At 54.7% G+C, this 23,724-nt stretch overlaps 9 protein-coding genes across 9 annotated transcripts; 2 read left to right on the forward strand and 7 right to left on the reverse strand.

Annotated features, from left to right (window-relative positions):
- Positions 1-135: 135 nt before the first annotated feature.
- On the reverse strand, positions 136-2,594 carry J4E85_007092 (uncharacterized protein; the record flags this gene model as incomplete). The annotated part of the gene is made up of 2 exons (XM_051471326.1): positions 136-182; positions 239-2,594. 2 exons carry the CDS (start codon positions 2,592-2,594, stop codon positions 136-138), a joined length of 2,403 nt encoding a protein of 800 aa, XP_051324400.1.
- A 243-nt stretch (positions 2,595-2,837) lies between these two features.
- Positions 2,838-4,225, forward strand: J4E85_007093 (uncharacterized protein; the record flags this gene model as incomplete). The annotated part of the gene is made up of 3 exons (XM_051471327.1): positions 2,838-3,630; positions 3,700-3,931; positions 3,982-4,225. The coding sequence occupies 3 exons, from the start codon at positions 2,838-2,840 to the stop codon at positions 4,223-4,225; spliced, it is 1,269 nt and encodes a 422-aa protein (XP_051324401.1).
- Positions 4,226-4,602: 377 nt separating this feature from the next.
- On the reverse strand, positions 4,603-6,471 carry J4E85_007094 (uncharacterized protein; the record flags this gene model as incomplete). Its single annotated transcript, XM_051471328.1, has 2 exons — positions 4,603-5,986; positions 6,035-6,471. 2 exons carry the CDS (start codon positions 6,469-6,471, stop codon positions 4,603-4,605), a joined length of 1,821 nt encoding a protein of 606 aa, XP_051324402.1.
- Positions 6,472-7,372: 901 nt separating this feature from the next.
- J4E85_007095 (uncharacterized protein) lies at positions 7,373-9,352 on the forward strand (the record flags this gene model as incomplete). Its single annotated transcript, XM_051471329.1, has 1 exon — positions 7,373-9,352. The coding sequence occupies one exon, from the start codon at positions 7,373-7,375 to the stop codon at positions 9,350-9,352; it is 1,980 nt and encodes a 659-aa protein (XP_051324403.1).
- A 53-nt stretch (positions 9,353-9,405) lies between these two features.
- J4E85_007096 (uncharacterized protein) lies at positions 9,406-10,965 on the reverse strand (the record flags this gene model as incomplete). Its single annotated transcript, XM_051471330.1, has 1 exon — positions 9,406-10,965. One exon carries the CDS (start codon positions 10,963-10,965, stop codon positions 9,406-9,408), a length of 1,560 nt encoding a protein of 519 aa, XP_051324404.1.
- A 1,842-nt stretch (positions 10,966-12,807) lies between these two features.
- On the reverse strand, positions 12,808-13,710 carry J4E85_007097 (uncharacterized protein; the record flags this gene model as incomplete). Its single annotated transcript, XM_051471331.1, has 3 exons — positions 12,808-12,954; positions 13,269-13,495; positions 13,554-13,710. 3 exons carry the CDS (start codon positions 13,708-13,710, stop codon positions 12,808-12,810), a joined length of 531 nt encoding a protein of 176 aa, XP_051324405.1.
- Positions 13,711-15,688: 1,978 nt separating this feature from the next.
- On the reverse strand, positions 15,689-16,778 carry J4E85_007098 (uncharacterized protein; the record flags this gene model as incomplete). The annotated part of the gene is made up of 2 exons (XM_051471332.1): positions 15,689-15,733; positions 15,798-16,778. 2 exons carry the CDS (start codon positions 16,776-16,778, stop codon positions 15,689-15,691), a joined length of 1,026 nt encoding a protein of 341 aa, XP_051324406.1.
- An 849-nt stretch (positions 16,779-17,627) lies between these two features.
- Positions 17,628-19,575, reverse strand: J4E85_007099 (uncharacterized protein; the record flags this gene model as incomplete). The annotated part of the gene is made up of 4 exons (XM_051471333.1): positions 17,628-19,066; positions 19,116-19,336; positions 19,384-19,453; positions 19,503-19,575. 4 exons carry the CDS (start codon positions 19,573-19,575, stop codon positions 17,628-17,630), a joined length of 1,803 nt encoding a protein of 600 aa, XP_051324407.1.
- A 1,485-nt stretch (positions 19,576-21,060) lies between these two features.
- Positions 21,061-22,601, reverse strand: J4E85_007100 (uncharacterized protein; the record flags this gene model as incomplete). The annotated part of the gene is made up of 3 exons (XM_051471334.1): positions 21,061-21,870; positions 21,919-22,058; positions 22,109-22,601. The coding sequence occupies 3 exons, from the start codon at positions 22,599-22,601 to the stop codon at positions 21,061-21,063; spliced, it is 1,443 nt and encodes a 480-aa protein (XP_051324408.1).
- Between the last annotated feature and the right edge of the window lie 1,123 nt (positions 22,602-23,724).

Below are 23,724 nucleotides of genomic sequence, written 5' to 3' on the forward strand. Positions count from 1 at the left end.
GGAATACTAAAATCCTCCAAACTAGCCCACTGACTACTCTTCCACCCCCCAGCAGCATGCGTCGCCTGCGTCATCCCAAACATAGGACTACTCCACCCCTCCCCCTCCACCGCGACCTTCTCCGGACTAGGGAAACTACTCGGTATAAACAACGGCGGCGGTTTCCCCGGCGAGATATTCGGCTGAGAACTAGCGATACGATGGGGTGTAGTATGCGTGCTGGAGAAAAGCTGGGTACGCTTCCGTCGGGGCGTGCGCTGCGTGATTTCATCCACGGTTGTTGCTTGAGAAGGGTGGAAGCCTGATGGTTGGTGGTTTGTGTTTGAATGGGGTGCTGTGGGTTGGGGGAGGCGCGGCGTGTCGTTGTAGCTGAATGCGTCGGGGGCGGCGCGCATGCTTGAGGATTCGGGGGCTCGGGCGTTGATGTATTGGGAGTATGAGAACCATTCGTTGTGGAGTTGCTGCTCTGCTTTGCTGGAGTGGGACTGTTGGGTTTCGTGGTCGGGGGATGGGGAACGGGGGACTTGTATGGATTCGTCGTTTAGATCTGCCGATTGGTGGGTGTCTGTTGAGTTGGACTGCGGTACATGTGCCTTGCTTGATCGTGGAGGCGTTGGGTCCGGTGCTGATTCATCCTCTTCTTCTGATGAATCGTCGTTGATGACCATCGGTGTCGATGGGCAGGTTTCTTGATTGAGGTCTTCGATGACTGGAGGGGTGGAGCGGAGCTGCTCTTCAGGTAAAGGTAGTTCTCCTTCGCTACTCGTGTCAGCCTCGCTCTTGACTGGCCTCCCTTCATTCGACGGATTGAACGGGACTGTGGGCAGTATTGTTGCGTCGTCGTCTTCGTCATCCTCGTAGTCGTCATCGTCATATCCGGGCTCCTGCTTGACAGCGACGGACTCGGCTACAGTAGAGGACGATCTGCCACTCGACTGCTTTCGCGGGTCGCCAAGTTCGGGAGAAGGTTCTTGATCACCGCGAAGCTGAGGTAGATCATCTGATCCCAGTGATGATGCCAACTCCTCCATAACTTCCTCTCCGATTGCATCAGCACATGCCTGGTCGATCCTGTCGAGTACTGCCTGAGTATCAGCGCCAACGGTCTTCCCAGTCGCAGCTTCACGGCGCCCGGAAAGAGCCTGCATATCCTCCACTCCGCGACGTCCAATAGTAGGCAGTTCTTCTTCTATGATACCATCATCCTCGTCTTCGGAGTCTTGTATCGTACTCTCAAACTTCCTCAGTGTTGGTGGTGGTGGTATAGGCGTTTTCGAAGGCATCTTGAAAGTAACTTGCTTACGTTTCGAAGGTGTGTCTGGTACAAGAATTGGATTGTCCGAGCGCTGCTTGAGAGGAGAGCGATGTAGCTTTTGTGGAGAGACTTGGGTCGATAGTGGCGAGTCGGCGGGTGACTGAGAGGAGGGAATCTCGCGAATACGGCGTTTCTCTGGAGTCGCTAGAAGGCTGAAGCGGGTTTTACGTGTCTTGGCCTGCCTTTGCGGCGCATAGAAAGCTTCTTCCGTGTCTGCGACCCGTGGTCTGTTCCCTCGTCTCGTCGCGCGGGTCGTTCTTGTGACAGGAGCCTCGATGAACTGTGTGGGTTTGTAGCTGTCTTCGCAGTCCTCGTTCATCTCGTCTTCCACTGACTGCACCACCAACTCCGGGGTGTCTTGCGATTTTGCCGTGGGCTCCTTCTTTATTTGTTCGTCCTCTGGGCTCTGCTCCATGTCGTTTCCAGCTTCGTCTGCACTGCTGTCCTCTCTAGCACCATTCCCCTCGATGCGATAAAACCCTTGTTGCGCCAGACGCTGCGCAACAGCATCGCCGTAGGTCTGACTAGCCCTGTCTTCTGCCTCGACATCGCTCAATATCTCATCTAGATCCTCATCCGACATGATCTCTTGTGGCCGCATGCCTGGTATCATCTGCGTTAACGTGCGCTGCTTCCTGTCGCTCTTTGCTTCGCTTTTGCCACGTCCACCCCAACTCAGTCGCGAGCCCTGTTTCACGGGCTTAAAGCTAGGCTCTTCGTCGTCTGGCAAGGGCTTCCGTCCGTCTACCAATTGTGTCATTGTTGACTGTCGCCGTAATGTGCGCTCGCGGTTGGTCTTGGTGGCTGTCGCAACGTTGTCGTCATTGGATTCGGCTTCGGCGCGCCTCGAGCGGCGAGGATTCTTAGGCGTGGCTGCCGTCCGTCGGCGTTTAGATGTAGGTTGCACTGGCTCATCCTCTTCGTTGTCTTCCTGCTGCACTCCATCACTGTTCCGCTTCTTCCCCTTCCTCTTCGTCTGCCTCACAGGCTGCTGTTCTTCTTCCTCCTCCACCTCGGCCTTGATCGGAACGCCTCCGTCTTCCAAATCTTCCTCAAGATCCGTATCGCTATCCTCATCCGAGTCAGCGACAACAGGAGTACCCGGCCTCCTCATCTTATCCGGCAGGAAGACCATTTGCCGCTTCCCATCGTGTACCGGAGTCGAGCGCCGGCGCACAGTCTTGCGCTTGTGTGGGAAGCGCACCTGCTGGGGCACTTTCTTGGAATAGTAGACTTTGTAGTCGGCGTCTTGGTTGCTGGAACGCGTCTTGGGCGTCATGGTGGGTGGGTGGAGCAATCGATAAGTTGGGGCGTTGGAGCGTTGGTCGACGCGACGCGTTGAGGGGACTAGCGCGTCGTCAAGAATGACAGGGGTGTGCGTCATCACCACTTACGCTCCTGCCGTCTCCGACTCATACATTGATCGTCAACAGAATACTCGAAGCATGCGAACTGTCAATTCAACATGCACGTCCACACGTGCCGGTGAACTTGCCCACTCACTAAAAAATTACCATGCGCAATGAGCTCGCAGCCATCATATCTGATCATCGGAGCTGGAGTCTTCGGTGTCTCCACTGCCTACCACCTCATCAAAAGGTACCCCGAAGCACATATACAACTAATTGACCGAACACAATACCCTTGCCCTCTTGCGGCATCCTGGGACTGGAACAAAGTCATCCGTGCAGACTATGGCGACATCTTCTACATGGAAAAGGCGTTGGAAGCCATACAGCACTGGCGACATGACCCACTCTTCAGGCAGTTCTACCACCAGAGCGGTTTGGTCAACATCGACAATACCGACCTGGGTAAAGAGATCTTGAAGAACTATGAGAAGCTTGGAGTGAAGGTTGATGCGGAGGTGGTGAGCCCCGAACGCTTCAGGGCGATGTACGGTTCTTTCTATGATAACACCGATTTCTCTGAGGTTGGCGAAGTGTTCGTGAACAGAGACAGCGGGTGGGCCGAAGCCACCAAGGCTCTGACCGCTTACACTGACGCCGCGATCGAGGCAGGAGTCAAGTATACCACAGCAGACATCGACGTGTTGACCTTCGGTACTGATGGAGAATGTACTGGAGTTCTGACGAAAGGTGGTGAGAACATCACAGCAGATCGCATCATCCTCGCTACTGGTGCAGGCACCGCCAAATTGATCGCCGACAGTGCTCCGAGCAGAGGCGAGCTACAAGTCGACGGGCGTCTGGTCGCTGGAGCAGTAGTCACTGGCATCGTCAACCTAGACCCAAAGAAGGGGCAGCAGTATACCGAGATTCCAGTCACAGTACATTCTGTCTTACCAACACGAGGTGAGGAGACCGACGTCTACCGTTTTTGATCCAACTGACAGAATCTAGGGGAAGTGATGCCACTAACAGCGCCCTTATCGGACCAAGATCCATATACCGTCAAATTCTGCAGAGACGAAGCCTACAAGAACACCGTCAAACACGAGGCATCAGGTCAAGAGTTCTCCTCCCCGCCGAACGAGCCCGGTCAAGCGCAGAGGCAGCCGAACGAAGCTCTTAAACAACGACTTGAGCTCGTCAAGAACGGCATACTGGGTGAACCCGGGAAGGACATTAAGTTTGACAAGTATCGTGTGTGCTGGTAAGTTGCGCGGCGCAACCATCATGACGGACCGGGCTAATAGTATCTAGGGATGCAGTGACACCAAGCCAAGACTTCATCATCACGCCACACCCGCATTCTCGAAACCTCTATGTTGCGACAGGCGGCTCTTTCCACGGATGGAAATTCATGCCTACGATCGGTCGCTACGTCGTGGAGATGCTGGATGGTACCCTAGACCCCTCTCTTGCCAAGCGATGGGCGTGGGATCGTGAGAACAAAGGCGGTGCGCACGCCCATTTACTGCCAACGCTCGAGCTACGAGACCTATGAGAGGTACCATGAGATGGTCGATGACAGCATGTCGCAACACGCGAGTATATGGAATCTCAGTTGGGGTATTAAACATTACAATTCGATCTATTTGAGACAACCAGTCCTTGCACCACGCTCTATGTGAATAGCACGTCGCGTTTTGCTACGCTCAATCCCTCCACGTCTATCATCCAAATAACCCGCACCATGGTATCTTCAATCCCTGGAACGCCAACCCCAAACAGCAAAATACCGAGCCCTTGCCCCGACCCCAGATATCGAACCAACCCAGTCTTAAATCCCATTTCAACGCACCAGCCAAATGACCACATCCAACCAACCCACCACCTCATCCAAGCTCCATCAAATTGCCAACCACCACCCTACCCCCCTCCCTACCTCTTCCTCCCCCCACTCCGACTCCTCGCCCTCTCCGTACTAACCGCAACACTCAGCCCATTCGTACTCGGCCTCTCACTCTCCGTCTGCGCCTCAAGCCCCTCACACCAAGCCCGCTCCTGCGCCTTCGTCGCCTGAACCTTACTCAGCGTCTTCTTAAGCGCGCCATACAAATGCTGATTATCGCTCGAATCCAAATCAACCCAGAAGCTATAAATGCTCAGTGACTGATGATTCATATTCTTGAAGCGCCTTAGAATATATTGTCTTGCACTGAGTTCCGGATCCGATTCATTGCGTGTGTAATCCGGAAACAGTTTTTCCAGCGGCGCATAGGCCATTTTACTAACAAAACGCGTGAAGTTATTGAGGATGAGGATGATTGTTGAGGCGGCGAAGCCGGGGCGGTTGACCCATTGTTCGAAGCCTTCGAATTCGTGGACGAGGATGGATTCCGAGGGGCGCTCTGGGCTGGGTTTGTTGTAGAGGGAGACGTCGACGGTGAAGATGACGGCGGTGGCGTCTTCGAGTTGGTGGTACCAGCGCTCTTTGAAGTGTTGCGGGACGTAGCCTTTGATGTTGAAGAGGTGGATGTCGAGCTCGTCCCAGTCGAAGCGTGTCTCGTTGATGCCGCCACCGGAACGGGTGAGTCGGATGATGTCGGCTTCGCTGGGGACGTAGTCTTTTTCGGCTATGCGCGGCGCTTCTTGTGCAAAGTACGGCGCGTACTGTGGGAAGTCGATCTCGAAGTTGCGGACGTAGAGTTTGGAGAATTCGGGACATGACCAGATTCTGGTGATGGCCTTGACGGCGTCGGACGATATGCCGTCCTCTCTGGCGTCCAGCTCGTGCAATAAGATCGCGAAGTCGTGGGTCAGTTCGGCAGAGAGTGTAACGCCGGTTTCTGTGAGTAAATTCGTGATCGACGATATGAGTGATCTTACAACTTGGTAAACTGCGGGGCGGTACTTCAATCGTTCTTCCGTCTTATCGTAACCTTCGGCAAACTGCACTTTCAGCTGATGCATTATCAACTCTTTGCCACCCTGTGGATTGCCTACAAGGACCAGCTTAGTCTCGTGCCGAAGGTTAGTAGCTTCTCTCTCCAAAGCACGATCTATTGCTTCGGACCGGTTGATTGCTGCCATGTGCTCGTACTCTTCGTCCGATGGTGTTATTGTGCCATCGAAATCGTTCCGCGCAATCTTCATGTGGAATAACAGTCTCAGCCATTGGATAAATCGCGATAATTGCGCAAGGCTTGTAATGCAAGCGCCGTTTAATTTCGAGGATTGGGTAAGGGTCCTCAAATTTGCCGCATCTTCCTTCCTGATCTGGCGGCTCTTATGAAGCAGGATCTTTCGCTGCGCTTGTGCAGTACTGGTAGTCATTAGCATCGATTGTAAGTAAGGTGGATTAGCAGCTTACCATTGACATGCCGCAAGTAACAAGTTCACAGCGTCATTCTGCCGTTGCGCCACCTGTTGCAGTCGTTCCATAGATCTACTAGCGACGCTGTATTTTAGTTTGGAAGCGACATCGACAGCACCATGGTCCCGGTAGTCCAGACGCGCATTCAGAGCATCTACATGGCGTACCAGCAGCCCACAAGAATGCGCTAGCACGTCCAAGTCGGACACAAGTTGTGGATGGAGGTCGCTAATAGCATAATTGAGCCAGTCCAGGATGTTGCCGAGACTAGACTTCAAGGCCGTTAGTTGCGCGATGAGGTTGATAGAGGAGCCATTGCTATCTCTCCAACGGTTGTGGATCTGTCGCAAGCCGTCGATGTCCTGTCGCAGCTGGTCGCGAATGGTGCCGATGGCGCTAATTAAGGCGAACACCCTTTTCTCATCGTCCGCCATGGCGCAGTAGCGTAGCGTCGCGTCGCGTTGCAGCAAAACAAATGTCGTGGATCGATTGGGCGGCGCCGGATTGCTGAACAAGTGTCTGACTGTCAGGAATCGTTTGCGACTGACGGCAACGCTCGCGAGACCCCGCGCATTTAGTCAGAAACAGCCAGGATTAAGGTTGGCACTTGCGGATGATTGTCACAAGACAGAACACAACAAGGAAGTCATCAGCGCCAGATCCGCGGAGTGGATGGAGACGGCCTGGTTATAGGGATGGCCCTGGACCCGAGAAGATACCGCGAGCTTGGGGCGCGATGGGGCTGTCTGGCGAGAGTTGCACCGCGATCAACAGGGCGTGCTGACAGTGCGGGATTCCAACAACAACGGCTCGGCCTCGTCGCGAGAACGAGCCATCAGTCGCAGTTGTGATCTCAACGGCGCGATAGCGCGCCTTGATGCCAGGGGAATCGCGGCCAGCGGGTAGTGTGGCGGTCCCTGATGAAGGATGCCGGCTAATTTGGGGCGCGGATGCCGAGCGGCGCAGTTCAATGTCAGGTACAAAACGATATCGTCTCCTGACTGCACAACCGCTTTGGGTTGAGCTGATATCGTCCGAATTAGGCGTGCAGTATACGAAGAAGAGTCACAGAATGGCTTTGTTGTCGCCATGATCGATGACTCCCCAGACCTTTCGGCTCACATGTGGCTAGTGCAAACGCCACCAAGCGAGAACTCTGTCGTCATCGTCCGATGAGACACCTAGGCATTCACTTTTCCGCCCAGCAAACATGAGCCCTATAAACGCCACCATGCCAACTCTGCGATCGTTCTACTAACACTGACACTTTGCATATCAACATCACATCATTAGTCGTCGCAGCCTTGAGCAAAAGCCAAGGGACGCGACTGCAGCATGGCGACTATCGACACGCTGCCAAATGAGATCCTCTCGCTGATAACAACGCATCTTGAACGACCCCGCGATTTACTCTACCTCTCTTTGGCAAGCCGCCGATTAAGCGAGTTTGCAAAGCTCGATGGATGGAAAGCTTTGCTTAGAGGCCGGTTTGGCCTGAGCGGTCTGGACGCGGATGCCTACAATGCTGTCCATGGCTTGACAACACTATGCCGAAACTGGGATCGAAGAGGTCTGATCGCGAGGTACCTAGAGCCAGCAGAAAAGACGATGAGCATGAATACCTGGCGAGCCGAAAGATGGAGGGGTCCACAAGGCCAGACAATGGGCTATCAACCTAGCATTGACAGCTATGAAGAGATATATGGATCGTGGGGAGAAAGAAAAGAAGTATTGGCGTGGTCTGCAGGTACGCAGATTGTTATGCGGACTAAAGAGACGGGTGCGAACATCGAGAAGATCAGACAACGCGAAGAGGGTCTCGGCCAGGCGCCTGATCAGACGTGGAGGTATGACGCGTTCAAACACCTGACCACGTGGTTCACGTACAAGATCCCAGACAGCTCTGAAGGCCGCGACGACATCGTCAACTTGAAGTTGCTCCGTCCGCACCAACGTGACTTGGCCTCCGAAGACATCGTCTTTGGGACGGCATCAGGCCAGCTATCAGTACTCAGCGCCAGCCCTGATTTTGCAGAGACGCGGGTGCAAAACTATAACACTGACCGTCCTGATGTCTTTGATGAAACCAGAAAACGAGCCATCGCGGATCTTTCGATATCATCTTCGAGCACGCCCTTGTTAGCCACCGCACTTTCGGATACGTCGCTAGCGATTTACCCTATCGATCGTCACAACTTCTCGGACCAAGCAATCAAGCCCTCTTCCGCAACAAAGGCCGTTTTAGACGGGAAACCACAGCGGAAAATATGGTCATGCGAGTTTATATCCGATGACGCGGTCGCCGTTGGATGGGGTCCCCACGCCGAACCTATCGAGGTATACCACATTGGGCCCGAAGGCTTTGTATCAGAGCCTTTGCGTCGCTTCAATGTGGCCAGCGAGAGCCTGGCGCATTCAAATCACACGGCAGTTTATTCAATACTCCCGTTACCCAGCACATCACCGGGCGCATCGGAAGCAGGCCACACTTTCCTGTCTGGCGGCTACGATGGTATCGTTAGGCTGCATGACATGCGCTCACCAAGCGGCTTTGAACAGATCTTCTGGGACCCAACAAACGATTCGGCAGTATACTCTCTTGCCGCACAAGGGCGAGAACGCTTCGTAGCAGGTGTAGCTCTACACAGCATGATCAAGGTGTTTGACTTGCGCTTATCAGGCTCGCATGCATATCACACCATTTCCACCCCTAGTCACAGACCAAAAGACAAAGCGGTTTCGCGCGACTCGGCCACCAAAATCATCATCGATGATAGCAAAAGCCAAAGTTCGAGGAAAAGTGGCGGTTGGAATCTTTACCTCAGACCCCGCAACCCTGCTTCACGCACGCAGCAAGGTTCTCCCGTATACAGTCTCTCCATTCCGTCATCCACATCACAAGACCTGTATGCCGGTCTTGAAGGCGCCGTCCAGAGTCTTACTTTTCACGGCATCGCGGATAATTACCCGGATTCTATGCTGTCATACGGCTTGGTCCGACAACGCAACAACATTGATGTTCGCGCATCCTATAACCCAGACGGTGGAGTCATGAACTTGGGTATGTATGAGCAAGGTACGGAAGAAGGAATAGGGATGCAGCTGTTGGTTCAAGGCGGTGTGACGGCTAGCGTCGTACGCAAAGAACGGAGAGACAAGGCAATGGCTAAAGGGATAGACGAACGCTGGATCGACTTGAGGGATGAGCAGGATAGGTGGTCTGCGGGTGAGGTGCCACCGCCACAGGAGGAGCCACCGAATGAGTCGAGAACGGGTGAAAGAAGACGCAGACGACCTGGGAGAGAACGTGGATAAGACTGGCTGGAACGCGTTGTAATTTCCAGCCAATACTATTACGCATTGTCTAGCTAGACTACGGTAATCGTACGCTCCACGGCCCTATCATAGAACCAGGGCTTCCACAAGCCGCTAACAAGTCCAATCCTAACGTAGTCCCCCTTCCTCGTCTTGCTGGGCTGCAGTAAAAGAACATCAAGCTGCATCGCTGCCCAGGTTCCGCATTCGTACAGCCCGAAGCAGATCACAGAATCCCAGTCTATCTCCCTTTCGAGCTTCGTGTATTGCGCAGCATTCGTTGCATCTCGGTAAAGGAAGGGCACCATAAGACATAATCCCGAGTCAAGGTACACGTCCGCCGTGTCTTGCTTGTCATCGGACGTCTTGTACCATGAAATCAAGTCACGCCCAGGAACCACCGGCCCATTGAGGCGGATCGATGCATGTCGAACTTTCCCGTAAGGATTGGATGTGGCCAGGTCAACCTCGAAGCTTTTCAGAGTACATATATTTCTCTTAGCGTCTTCACGGCCTTTGACAACAGGACGCACATGCGAGCTCCATGAGAACGTGGGACCCAGCACGTCAACGTCTTCGGGAAAAGTCCAGCGCCGGTAATCAAGGCCTGGCTCAATGTGCCACGCGAGTTGGAATACGATGTCTTTCTGCCAAAGTCCAGCGATGAATTCGCCAGCCTTCAAGTGCGCTAAAGAGGCGGCAAGGCCTGAGAGCGCCGGAAGTGAATCGCCTCCGTAGGTGAGATTCATTTTGCTGTACTCCGACGCAATTAGCATCCAATCGGCTCCAAAAAAGAATTTCTTGGGGTCAATGTTCGGCTCGTCCCGCAGGTCTAGAAAGGTGCCGAGTCCGTCGTCTTCGCTGTAGTCAAAGTCCTCCTTGCCAGCTGCGCCACACTCACATTGTCTTCCAATCTCGCACTGGAAGACGATCTCGGTGGGCAGGAAGTGGATAGTGCGGCGGGCTAGATATCTCTCTTGGAAGCACCAACCCCGTGAATCCAATGCGTAGTGGATATTTGGTGCCTTCCAGTCACAATTGTGGCCTTCAATTTGTCTTGCTCGCACTTCAAAGGTTCCCTGGCCAGGCTGTGTGTACTTGAGAACGAGCGGTGGCTTCGAACTCTTTCTCAAGAAGCCATCTCTGCAATCTTCGGTGGCGGTGGCTGATACGACGACGTACGCAGTCTCGTAGATGTCGGCCATGATTGATGCCTCCCTCGCCCAATCATCATCGTCGTCTTGGACGATACAGATCCGATCGATCCAGAGGTATTCGAGTCCCAGTCCTCTAGTAACGCGAATAGCGTCTTGGAGAGTTTGAGGAAAGTCTGATGTTACCAGCTTCTTGTAACGTTCTTTGACATTAGCGTTCAATGTTGCAGAGTTCGCGTCTGCTCCCCAACGATAGGAAAGCGCAGCGAACTTCACCGGAACTCTCGGTGAGCAGATCTGTGCCTTGTGCTCCTCACTCTTACTCAGCTTTATCAGACGTGAAGGCCCACGATAATGACCCGTTGGAGCATGATCGTGTGTCTTCTGACAGTGATCAATCCACTGTTTCATGACATCAATCGAGGCTTGTGAACCAGCATCTTGATCAAACTCTCTCATGAACGGGAAGGGGCCGGGTCGAATGGCAGCTATAGGTTCTGTTATAATATCAGCAAAGACCCTCCAACGAGATGAGAGACCTACCACTTGAGTACAGCTGAACGTGAATGTCTCTACATTTGCCATTCTCTACGCTTTCTTGAAAGCATATCTGTTTGTCGCTTTTATCTCCTTGGAAGCATATTTTTATCAACCTGCAACGCGGTGCAAAACGTTGCTGGCATTTCCGCAGGATGTTGCAAAAGCCGCAGTCTTCTCTCAAGTTTGAAATCTTGATTTCCCGCCTCGGAATTCGAAAATGTTTCTCTCGGTGGTATTCCTCTCGGCGGATCACCTCAGTACTTCCGAACTCACGGCATGCGGGGCAACAGATTCCGTAGAAAGAGAACTCTTCGTCAGACGCTAGAGCAAGGTGTTCCGCGTGATTAGCGATACTCCTTTCATCTCCTCCGTAGACTCTTCTGGCGAGAGACCTGCACGAAATTAGTACGTGCCCCTTCAAAGCGATCAGATTTACTCACTCAGCCTTCGTGCGACGCTGTAAGTACGCCTCCGCGTCTCTGTCTACGTTCGTGGACTCTAAGCATACGCGACCCAGCTTTGTCGTTATTTCAAGAAGATGTTTCTCGGATTCGTACGGATAGAATCTCTTGACCATGGGCCTACGGAAGGTTAATACAACTCAACATTGCATGCAAATCGCCTTACAAGAAGTCTGAGTGGCGCATTGAGGACGCCCCCGCAACTGCCTGTTCGCCATCATAAGGCGACGTGCGCATGGGTGTTCGTCTCATGACAGCAAGAATTTAGACAAATACGGTGAAGGTCAACTCCACCTTTTGCAAGTAGCAGATTTCTTGAAGGCATGATGAATGCAGTGCTTTTTAATACTCCTCTCGCGCGTATTACGCGCCTCGTAGGCACACCGGGCAAGGCTGAAACAGGTTGAGGCGACAATCCTGATCCCGGCGCTTACACTGTGGCGGTGCCATGTAGGCGCTTAACCGAAGGCCATCTCACAACAGGAGCATGAAGAACGGCGTATCCGCGTACCCGCAGTTTCAGTATAGATGTTTGCCATTCCATCGGAGTACACACATATTTTATTTTCCCATTTTGCTGCAGCATGTATCGGTCAAACAGGTGACCGGTCAGCTGACGTCACGCCAGTCCACCCCGATCCAACACCCTCCGTACCCAGCATGGTCATGAGCTGTTCAGCCGCAAACACACAAACCTCAAAAGCAAACCTCCTCCCTAATGTCGATGTTTCTTGGCTTTTGTGGTAAAGCTCATCGCCGTGAACCTCCTTCTAATGTCTACGTATCCAACCCTGCTCAAAACATGGATACGGTATGGCATGGCAACATACCCCTCCATCTCATCCACCTCGTCCATCTCACACCTATACCAGCAATTAACGCAAGACCGCGTGGCCATGTGTCTCAGATATCGTGATGTGGTGCTACCAGCGTGGCAGTTGTCTTGGCGTAAGCTGTTTTCGCGGCTTCCGCGCGTGAACAATAGCCCGATGGAGTAAGATACTTCGTTTGACGCTAACTGTGGAGACAGCTGAAGGTTGATTGTATCGTCTTGGTTATTCTCCTTGCGTGGTAGTTTGCTGGTCTAGTCACGACGCGCGTTGTTTCTCGTGGGCACGGAAACCTGTTCATGACTGCGCTGGAGGAAGACGTTCTGGCACTGTTTTCTCTGAAACTCTTGCACTAGACAAGCTGCCGCGGACTAAATTCCATGCGTCGTAGAAGTTCAGATGTAAACCAGCTGTCCAAAGTCCGAAGGATCGCATCCAAGCGCGTACTGCTAGTTGTTCATCACGTCAGCTTACTTGCCGTCTCCACTCAAGCCATACGGCAAAAGACGGGGGAAGAGGATCTCGAACCTCAATGTGGAGCAGTCCGCCGGCCCTGATGATACGGCGAGTACGAGTACGAGGTAGGCAGACTCACGTTGGGGTTGCCAGGCGCCTGGCTGTGGGATGCGTAGTTTGCGCCATAGCCATAGACGTCTGTATTTGACGAGAAGTCGCGTTGGAGATGTGACGGTGATGGTGTATGCGGGTGCTGAAACGATGGCTGTGCTGGATGGGTGTGGTACCGGTATATAGACGGGCGAGTGGACGCTGTGGCCTGCGCAGAGTAGTCTAAACTCGACATCCAAGCTGACGGCATGTTCCAAGGTATGCTCGCTGGTGGAGACGGAGAGTAAAGGTGCGTGTTCCAATGAGGTGGGTAAGAAGGATACGCTTGGTCGACTGCGAGGTGATGGGGATCAAGGGATGCGACGGTGGCTGCTAGTATAGCTTCGTTTGCAACTGCGCTGCTTGCGCCAAAGACACGGCTTGACGGCATCTGGTAGGGTGACGAACTCGCGCCTACAATGTCGTAGTCTGCAGACGGAGCGCGCGGGTACACTTCGTGCTGCTCAGGCGAGGGTTCTGACTCCCGACGGCCTTCGGAGTCGTCCCTGATCAACTGCTGGAGGTATTGGAGCTTCCGTTTGCGCTTCTCTCCTATACCGAATGTTATTAGTTGTGGTCATCACGAGCGACGACCTGCAGGTTGACGTACGATAGTTACGTGAAGCTATCCTGTTCTGCTGCTTTCGTATCTCGCTATTGGGCTTCTTAGGCTTCTTCCCAGGTTCCTCACTCACTGCCGCTCGCTTTGGTCGCGCATCGGGTGTAGGAAGAGACTGTGACGATAGAGTAGTGGGAGGAGAGTCCATGGCGCCAGCTAGTGTGTTCGGTAACCAGAACGATGGGATCAATATCGCCCGAAAGCGTTGGCGAAGGCTTGCTTTTGAGCCGCTGATCAGTTCCTAATTGCAAGACGGCAGGGTTACATCCAAGCCGTAAAGAGAGCTTAGCCTAGACCCTACATCGACGTTGGCTAGGTAGAGCCAGGCGACGGCTTCCGCTGCCGTGCTTTTCCTGGGCACTGCTGATTAAACACAACAAGAATAGCAACAGCCCCAATGGGCGGCGGAGGCAAGTGACGCACTTCACCACTATGCTGCCATCAACCATGGTCTTAACTTCGCCGCACGGCATTAGGATATAGTCATCCGAGATGCCAAATCCAAAGGGTATTCATTTCGAGGACTTAGTCATGGCTGCCGGGAATGCTGTGCGACGGATGCGGATTGAGAGCCGCTCGGTCACTCAATCCCAAGATTACTTGTTTCCGCATTGGGCATACTGAACGAACAGAATAGTCATGGGAGTGTGCGTTTGACAAAGAGCTGAATCATTGCGGAATCGCGATCCGATCTGGCGTATGTATGGTGGATGCTGAGACGCACGAGAGCAGGCGGAGCAGGCGGTAGGGACATCCACCTCATCTCCACCGCCTGCACCATCACTCACCGAAGAAGCTGAATCATCTGAGATGCTTCGTTTTGGGTGAGGTCTTCCAACAGAAGTTGGACGCCAGTGTGCCGAGCAGTGTTGGTGGTACGGTGCGGTGTCTCCCACCCGCGCACCTAAACAGGAGGCGGTTATAACTCGACTCGCGCTTCGGCTTTCGCTCTGAAGATAGAATTCTTTGTTCTATCATTCCAGGCGGTTCTCATAGCTTCGTGAAGTCTCGCTGGCACATTTGACACGTCACCGCCACAACTTCCGCCGGCAAGCGCAAACAGACCTCGGTCCAGCAGCGCATGCGATCTCAGGCGTACGATGACGAGAGGAGTACCAGGTAAGTAGCTAGCTGGCACACGAGACTGTTGAGCTGAGATGGTACTGTACCTGTGGCGTGTCAACATTGTAAGCTACTAGCCAATAATGGTAGGAGCTAAGGTGCTGCGTAAGCAGTCGCGAGACAAGGAATCTCACGCCGCCTTTTCGAAGGAAAGGGGCGAGCTGTGCGTTATTCATAACTTACAATAAACTTACAACATTGGGTGTGGCGGTCTTCTGTCACGTTCAACTGCTGAGAATGATGCCGGCGGTGGCGCGAAACAGATGGGCGACTCCCAACTTCCGAAATTCGCATGCCCCCACCCAACCAGGTCCCCTCAGATAAGAGGTATTATCAACATAAAACCTTAACGCGAGGCGATACTTTGGATGAGTCGATTTCATCCACTTCCGCCAATGTCACTGCGTGACGGGAAGCAGACGAGCCACTGATGACTTCCGAAACTCATATCATTTGTATCCAATCAGATAGTTTCGAATGAGAAATATTGCCAATCCAAGGCCTGGCATTTTCATGGCAGGTGACGTTACGTGACTTGCCAAGAAGAGGCCTCAAGCGCAGTCGCGTCACCACGAAAAAGGATATGCGCGTTTGATTCACGCAAGATGGAGCTGCGGTGCGATAGAGAAGCTTTACTCAAGGTGTACGCTTCTGCTGATAACTGCGCAAGACGAGACAACACGACCTCGGGAGTCTCCAGTCCAGCTCGCAAAAGCCACTTTTCATCGTATCATCAACACTGCGACTCAAGTTACAGGCTTGCCGTTGACAAACAACGCAGGAAGCGACAACATGTCCTCGCTTGGAGGCTCCAAGTCGGCAAAAAGGGCAGCCTTCCATCATATCATCAACACTGCGACTCAGCGTACAGTCTCGCGGTTCAAGCCTCAAAGCCAGCAAAAAGGGCAACTTCCCCTCAAATCATCAACAGCGTTACACCCAAGAACCATCTCAGATCACGCTCTTCAAAGAAAACACAACACAGAGCCACCACATCGACACCACTAATGCCTCTCCGGCATCTGATGCTGCCTCTTGAGATAACTCGCCTGCAACACTTGTCAGCTGCCAACATCCTCACATCATCACGTTGTTTCAGATTGTCTCTCTCACCTCATCAAGTACAGCCTGTAATCTGCCTTCTTCGGCGACAACGCGCTTGACGGTATCGCTCACATTGCCTTCGAGACCGACGTTGCAGCCGCGTGGCAGCCATCGGAGTATGTGGAATGCGTTGGCGTATACGCTTGTCGCTCCCGTCACCCGTCCGTCGTCTGGTAGGCTGGCTTGGAGGATGATTTTGAACGTCTTGAGACCCCAGCAGTAGCGCAGGCCCAGGCGGACGAGGTCGGCGAAGCCGTCGAGGATGTCGTGGTGGGAGGGTATGGTGAGGACGACGTGTTTGATGAGGCTGCGCGAGCGCTGGTGGAGGGTAGATAGGGTGTGGATGCCGCTTGTGAGGCTGAGGGTGAAGACGTTGTCGCTGTACAGGACCTGACGCGCCTCCCTGTATATCAACTTGTTCAGCCGCAGGATCTCGGGGACGATGGGGTCGTCTAGCGGGATGCGCTCGGGACCCTGTCTGGGTCGATGGAAGGCGTAGCCGGGGCCGGGCAGTTCGTGACGGGGCATGTAGGGGGCGTAAAGGTTGTTTCGGCGCGGTGCTGCGAGAAGGTCGTCGCCGTCTTCGGGTTTCTCGGGCGCGCGGTCGGCATGCAGGAGGAGCGGCTCTTCGCGCACGAGCGCCATGTGGTAGATGTGGATGCGCAGTTCGGCGGGAAGCTTCATGAAGGGGAAGAAGTTTGCCGTTGCAGTCTCGGACGTCTCTGAGGTGTCGACTGGAGGCTCGAGTTGCGATTCGGTCAAGGTGCTGGGTTCTGGCGTGAGAAGACCGCTGCGCGCTCGCGAGCTTGATGCCACAGCAGCTTGAGGCTTGCTGCCGACCACATCGTCCCCAACCGGGCCACGAGTACGAAGCTTCTTAGGCTCTGGCGCATGCGCTTCCACTTCCTCCTCTTGGATGGCACGCTTTCGGCTACTCATGGCGGACACCGGGCGTGTTTGTCGGCGCATTGCCTCGTCTTCTGAAGTCATGTAGGCTCTTGGGTAGAACGATATGTCCTAAAGATGGCGATGCTAGTAATCGTATTTGTTTTGTCTGTATATCAAACGATGGCTGGCTGGCCGTGACGCGTCGAAGTCGCCAAGTACGGTAGCGTGAAGTCTGCTGGCCAAGCGTGAGGTCTAGACAAGGCGAACAGGTGCGCGGCATTCGATAACATTCAAAGTGAATACAATGGCAATAAGCCAAAGCGGCGCAAACAATAGCCGGCAATGAGGTTCGCGACACGGCAAGGTGCAGGTGGACTCGACGCGGAGGTGGATGATTGCGGGGTTGGATAGCGTGTAGAACGGCTGTGGGCCCAGCAAACGTCAGTGCGCATGAAGATTGCGTCACGTGTGCCTATTCTACAATAGCTTCGCGATTCACGGTGAGAGGGCGTAAATGGACAATAGGAAAAGGACGTTGCAGTCTTGTGTCAGTACCCGATAGCTTCCAAGTTTTCACTTCACGAAGAGGAGCGTGAAAAGAGAATAGGGATTAATGATTTCAGTCTCGATCTAGACATTTGCGCGGCACCACCAACGAGCTGCACCATCATGGGTTGAATAGTCTCATCAAGCTATCTACACTAGCCACCACTGACTCGTTGCGCTCGTCGCTCGCCTCTATGCAAACCGCAGTGGTCGGGGGAAATAATAATAAGGGAATCAAAATGACCACGCGTCCCCACCAGCCTCGTCCAAGCTCCTCTCTGCCTTGCCATACGTGAATGCGGGTTTGGGCCTCTGAGAGAGAGGGGATCTGGGGCAGACCTGAGTGCCACGCTTCAGCATCGAAGAATGACCCGAAGCGCAAGCTTTACCCTCTGGACTAGCACACTATAAGTCTATTAGGTTGTTGGCACCAGGCTGACGGGGTTGCTGCTGCTGCTGAGGCTGAGCACCGAATGGATTCGCGCTGCCGTAAGGGTTGGCGCCAAAGTTGCTCGCTGGGCCAGTTGCCGCGGGCATCATGCGGTTTTGCTGCGGCATGCCGGTGAACTGGGAGTTCAAGAACGGGTTGTTACCGGTAGCGTTGGCGTTGACCCGGTTCAAGCCCGCGCCAGCCGAGTTGACGAATGTTCCAGGAGCTGTGTGCTGAGCTGGGATACGCATGTTTCCGACGTTGCCGAAAGTGTCCTGACCTTCGCCTGTTGCAAGAAGCGCGTTGAGTCTGGCAGCGGTCGGGTCCATCTCTTTTTGTGGCGCCTGTGGCTGCTGCTGCTGCTGCTGTGGTTGCGCTGCTGGCGCAGGAGAGAAGGATACTGGAGGGTTGAACGAGGTGTTGTTGAACTGGGTCTGGGTCTTCTGCTCGCTCAACGAGTTCAACGTTGGTTGCGTGAAGGTCTGAGTGGGCTGCGGTCGGTTGAAGGACTGAGCGAATGGGTTGTTGGAGCCAGTGGGCTGCGGCTTGAGCGACTCTTGAGTCTGGTTGCTTGCCCACGGGTTATGACTGCCGGGTTGGAGTGCATTCTGATCTTGCTGCGGTTGTTGCTGTTGCTGCTGACCCATGTCACCGAAGCCTCCACCTCCAAATTGACCATACGGGTTGTTGTTGAACGAGGTTTGCTGGGGTTGGATCGTGTGCTGGGGCTGCATGTATTGCTGCTGTTGCTGCTGAGCGCCGAACTGATCGAAGCCGGTAGGTTGTGGCATTTGGGGCTGCTGTTGGAAGCCACCGTAGCCGCCGAAACCGTTCTGGAAGCCAGTTTGCTGAGGCTGCATGCCCGTGGGCTGCGAGTATGCGTTGTTGAGGAAGCCAGTGTTCTGAGGCTGCTGCTGGTTCTGGTCCATGAGGTTACCGAACCAGTCCACTTGGCCCTGCTGCTGGTACCCCTGGTTGTTGCCCGTGGGCTGGTAGGCGTTCGGCTGTGCGGTGGTTTCGCCAAAAAGTAGGTCGGCGTTGGTCTGCTCGAGTTCCTTCCGGCGCAGCTCCTCCTCCTCCTTGCTCAGCTTGATGGCCTTTTCCAAGTCATCATCGGTGTCTTCGACTCTGGCCCCACGTTCGCGGCGCTTCTTCTCCTCCTCTGCCTCGTTCTTGCTTGCCTCGAGCGCGAGTCTCAGCTCGAGATCTTCTTCTTCCGTTCTACGGTTGCGACGCTGTTCGCCGTTGCGCGGGCGCGTGGCTCTCTCCCCGCCATCTGGACCGTGGTGGCCTCCACCGGGGTACTCTTCGATGCCTGTGACCCGCGACTTCCACGATTTCCTGTCGGCTCGCTCAGCGCGCAGGCGCTCTTCGTCGAGGATGAGCGAAGTCAGCTCTTTAGCTGCCATTCGCACTGCGATTGTCTTAGTAAGGCACGAATTCGCAAAGCAGGACGCGCTTACCGTTCTGGCCGACGTCGCGACCGTCCTCGTCGGTGTGCTGGAACTCGCGCAGTGTCTTGATGATGTAGATGTTCTTGCGCGCCCACGTCACGACGAGCTCAGAGCCCTCGTGCAGACAGTAGTCGAGCACCTTCAGCGACTTGAGGACGTGACGCCAGTTCTTGCCGCGGTCGTTCAGGCGCTTGTCGAGCATGTCCATGACCTGATAGAAGTCGGTCGAGCTGGGTAGCGGTCAGCATGGCTCGCGTAGCCTTCGCAGTCGTCATACCTATTGAAGGTGATTTGGGCGATCTCAGCCATGTCAGACCCGACCGGGCCCCATGGGTCGTTGCTGGTCGCTGCGATGGTCAGCTACGCCGTGCATGCAGCTCCGTGGGCACTCCATACCATTGCGGACCTTGACCTCGACCTGGCTGTACCCCTTGGTCACGTTCTTGACCGATCTCGCGATTTTACTCATGGTCGCGACGTAATTTCCGTCTCTCGGTGTGTGGTGTCGTTGGGTCGGAGCTGTCGGGAGGGAAGCGTCGCCAGAGGAGTGGCTGAGGTATAGCGCTGGGCGGATGACGTGCCACTAAGTAGACGGGCGCAAGCAATCAACAGCGCGGTTTGTCGTCGGAATTGATTGCCCAGCGATGGTGAGAGTAGCGAGATATGGCAGCGTGGGTTGTGGCAAGCTGGGGTAAAATGGACATGCAGGAGAGACGTGGATAGACGTAATGCGAGGCTGGTGCGATGACCGCCTGCATAGGACAGGGCCGAGCGACCGAATTCGAGGGTCAAAGCGCGGCGACGACGTCAATGCCGGGCACCACCAGCACCTTCACTTGACGTCCAACATGGACATTGGTCTTGATATTGTGGCATTCGCTCGTGCTAGATACTTGGATATCCTTCTCTGTCGTGAAACAACTGTGCGAGCAGCACGCAACTATTGCGAATGAGCTGACGAGGCTTCTCTTGTCGCCTGGGCAGATCTTGGATGCAACGGGTAATGCTCGCAATGCGCTGAGCCCAATGAGGCGACTGTAGGGCAGCACACAGAATACGAAGGCGCTCGTCTCGAGCAACTTGTACGCTTAACTGGGATGCACCCCCAAGCATGTATTCTTGTCGAACTTTATCGTCAATTCAAAGTTCTGCGAACACCTTCAGGGTATTCAGGTACAGCCGAGCTCATTCACGTTCCTGCCATGCACGACGGGAGCACAACATCTTTGTACCTACCATAATGGAAATGGCATAGCTTTTCACATATTACGCATCTCACTTGCATACCGTGGAATGAGTGTATTATAGAGATTTAAATTTTTGGCTCCGCTTGCGCAGAATAGTGGTGTAGTCTAAGAGGCGGATATAAGTCCTTCATTAAATACCAGTCTAGAGAGGTTTACCGGTGCATATGAAAAACAAGACAAAACGGAACAAGCCCGGACGCCCTTGCCCGTCTTGGTGTGTATGAGGCACGCCCAACGCCTGCCATCCCGTCTCGAGAGGGATGGACGAAAACCCATGGAAAAACCGCCGCCAGATAACCACGACCCGGAGATGGGAAGACTTGCAACAAACAGATATGCGCAAGTCGAAAGAAACAGGAAAACTAACGCGCTCAATGACCCGCTAGCCCATAGGGATGCCAGTAAGAAAATTTTGTGGAACAGGGTATAGGTCCTGCCTGCCGAGAACACCAGAGTAAGGATCGCACCTCATACCAGGGAAAAACTGAACAGGTCTGCAGACTACGATGACCCAAAACCTTGCAAAGGAGGCGACCCAAAGTCAACGTAGGCTCCAGGCTGTTCAGCTTTTCCCTAGGTTGGCGTGATCGCATGTATTAGTTTTACAGTGGGGAAGATTAACCGTGACGCCGCGGTGGAGCTTGCTCAAGCGTTACGTCGGATGTATCTTCCAGGATCTGTGGGAGAACTGCGCCAGGGCCGCAACTCTATTGGACAGCAGGAGCCCACATTCCGTTGCCCATCTCGCGGTGGTTGGGATTGTAGTGGTCCGGCTCAGTGCTGTTGGGACGACGGATGTTGTTTTGCTGGTAGTACATTCCGTTTTGTGCCTGGTACTGGGGCTCTGGGTAGACGTAGCCGTTGTTGTCTTGGGCTCCAGGCGAGGGGAGAGCCTGTTGGCCCGGTGATTGCCAGCCCATGGCGGACATGTGAGGGCTGCCGTTGGCGCTGGTGGTGCCTCCGGACTGGTTGTGGTTTGCAGACGCAGGAGGCTCAAGAATCGGCGGTGGGCCGTAGGCGGTCGGGTGAGAGGTGATCGCTGGGCGAGAGCCGCTCACGTTGGATGTGTATGACTGAGCTGTGAGCGCAGGGGAGGCACGAGGGCTGGGCTGGGGCATCTCATGACGCATGTGAGGAGGGACGTTCATACCGCCCATGTAGGCGTAGTCGGAGCCCTGGCGGTGCAGGCCAGGCATGCCACCAGGAGGCATTCCTTGTGCGGGTGAAAGAGAGAGATTGCGGTCATTGGGCGAAGGAGTGCCGAGCGGTGAAGCCGTCTCGGAGTAGTCACCACCATCAGAGCGACCGGTCCTGCTCGAGGCAGAGGCACGCGATGCGAGCGCAGCAGCAGTGGCGGCAGCGGCCTCTTCGACAGTGCCGGTGTGGTGGTTCTGGTGACGCGTCAAGGTAGTGCGACGCGTAAAAGTCTTTTGGCAGTCGGCGTAAGGGCACTTGTATGGGCGCTTGCCGGAGTGGATGCGACGATGGCGGGCCAGCGAACTGGAGTCACTGAAAGGCTGTTCGATGTTAGATGTGAATGCAGTGCGGAACAAAAATTTTCGTACCTTTCCGCATCGCTCGCACATATGAGGCTTCTCGCCTGTGTGGACACGTTGGTGAACCGTGAGGGCGGAGCGCTGAATGAACTGCTTGCCGCAGTTGGGGTAGTCGCACACGTGAGGGCGGATACCGCTGTGGATACGTTCTGCATGCTGTCAGTGCTCTGCTTTTGATGTTGGGGCCAAAGCTTCTTACCATGACGTGCGAGGTCACTGCGTCGCGCGAAGCCTTTACCACAGGTCGAGCACGCGAAGGCCTTAGGTGGACCCGTGTCCGACGCGGGGCGCCCACCGTTGTGTTGATGTTGGACCTGCGCGTCCGCCATCTGCTGCTGCTGCTGCGCGTACGCGTGCTCTGGCGGGTTGGGAATGTAATTACTGTTGTTGAGCATGGGCATGGGCGCCTGCATTTGCGAGGGCGAGGGGTAGCGCAGGCCGTTCATGTGCTGTTGGGGGATCGAGGGATACGAGGGGAGTTGCTGCTGCGGTTGTTGCGACGAGTAGCGCGACGAGTCTGACGGGTGCGGCGACACGCCACGCTCCGAGCCGTTCTCCGACTTGATGTGGCCGCCATTGAGGTAGCTCGGGGGCGCACCGAAGTGCTGGGGCTGCATTGCGTGTTGCATGGTGAGCGCTCCGTTTCCTAGGGATGCTGTTAATCTCTGGTTCAGAATCGTGTCCAACTCCATTCTCCGGTCGGCGGGATGCGCGTGACGGAAAGCGGCAAGGCACTGCAGGCCCGATGAGCAAGAGACGGGACGGTGCGCACCAAGTGAGGGTGAGAGCCTGTAAGGATGATGCAAATCAGGCGTCGGGCGAGGACGCAGCAGAGATGGGCGTGGGTGAGGGCGTCAGGTCGAGTCGTCGAGGGGCCGCGCGTAGGTCAATGCAGCGGATGCACTACTGAAGATGGCGATGTCAGTTGCGAGGTTGAGCGGGCGTCGTGGCAGCAGCGTCGAGGTAAAGGGTGAAAGAAGGGCGCGCCAGAAATTGTCGGTCTGGCAGTCACGCTGGCCACGTCGGAGCAGGAGAAAAGGGGAGTGGAGCGGTGAGAAGGACCTGCAGCGGGAATGCGCGGGCTGCACGGGGCGAAAGGGAATCGTGCAAAGCGGGAGTACGTACCTGAGATAGATATAGACGCGCGAGAGGGCAGGGCAGGGGATGGCGGTGATGGAGGGCGTGGTGTTGGAGAGTCTGCAGGTACTTCTTTCCTCGTTGCGCGTAGTTGCCCAGAAAGTCGTAGGGGCGCTAGAGCAGATTCGGCCTTGGGCGGATCGTCCTAGGCGCTAGTCGACAAAAAGGGACCACGATGTGCAGGCAGCGTCGCTGTCAAAGCGTCTGAAGCCCACCACACTGACACTGCGGTTTATGTAGACGAACGGCTATGCAGACACACGAAACTGCGCGTCTCACCGCAAGCAAACTGAAGAGTGGCGGGGGCGGCGCGGCGGTTCTGGTCCTCTGGCGTCTGGCTGTCCACCTAGACAATGTGGTGACGTGACGTACAAGACACTTTGGGCCGGAGTGCTGATTAGATTGCTTCCGCCCAACAAGAGGGTCGGTATGGTCGGTAACTTTGTCGTGGACTGATGGGGGCGCTGGTCGATCGTGTTCCTCCCTAGGGCCGGCAAAAGAAAAGGTGAATCGTGGCTGCAGCAAAATCAGTTCTGCTCGCTGACTGTGTCTGAGGCTCTAGGTGATTGGTCCTAGCAGTCTGGAGATGTGGTGCGTGTAGAGGGAACGGGCAAGCATTCTTCTGACAGCATGGAGCAGGGCACGTTCAAATACACTCGATCAATGCATCGCAGCGCA

Source organism: Alternaria conjuncta (assembly GCF_024043145.1).
Source record: "Alternaria conjuncta strain BMP 0040 chromosome Unknown scaffold_10, whole genome shotgun sequence".
In the NCBI taxonomy this organism is placed as follows: domain Eukaryota; kingdom Fungi; phylum Ascomycota; class Dothideomycetes; order Pleosporales; family Pleosporaceae; genus Alternaria; species Alternaria conjuncta.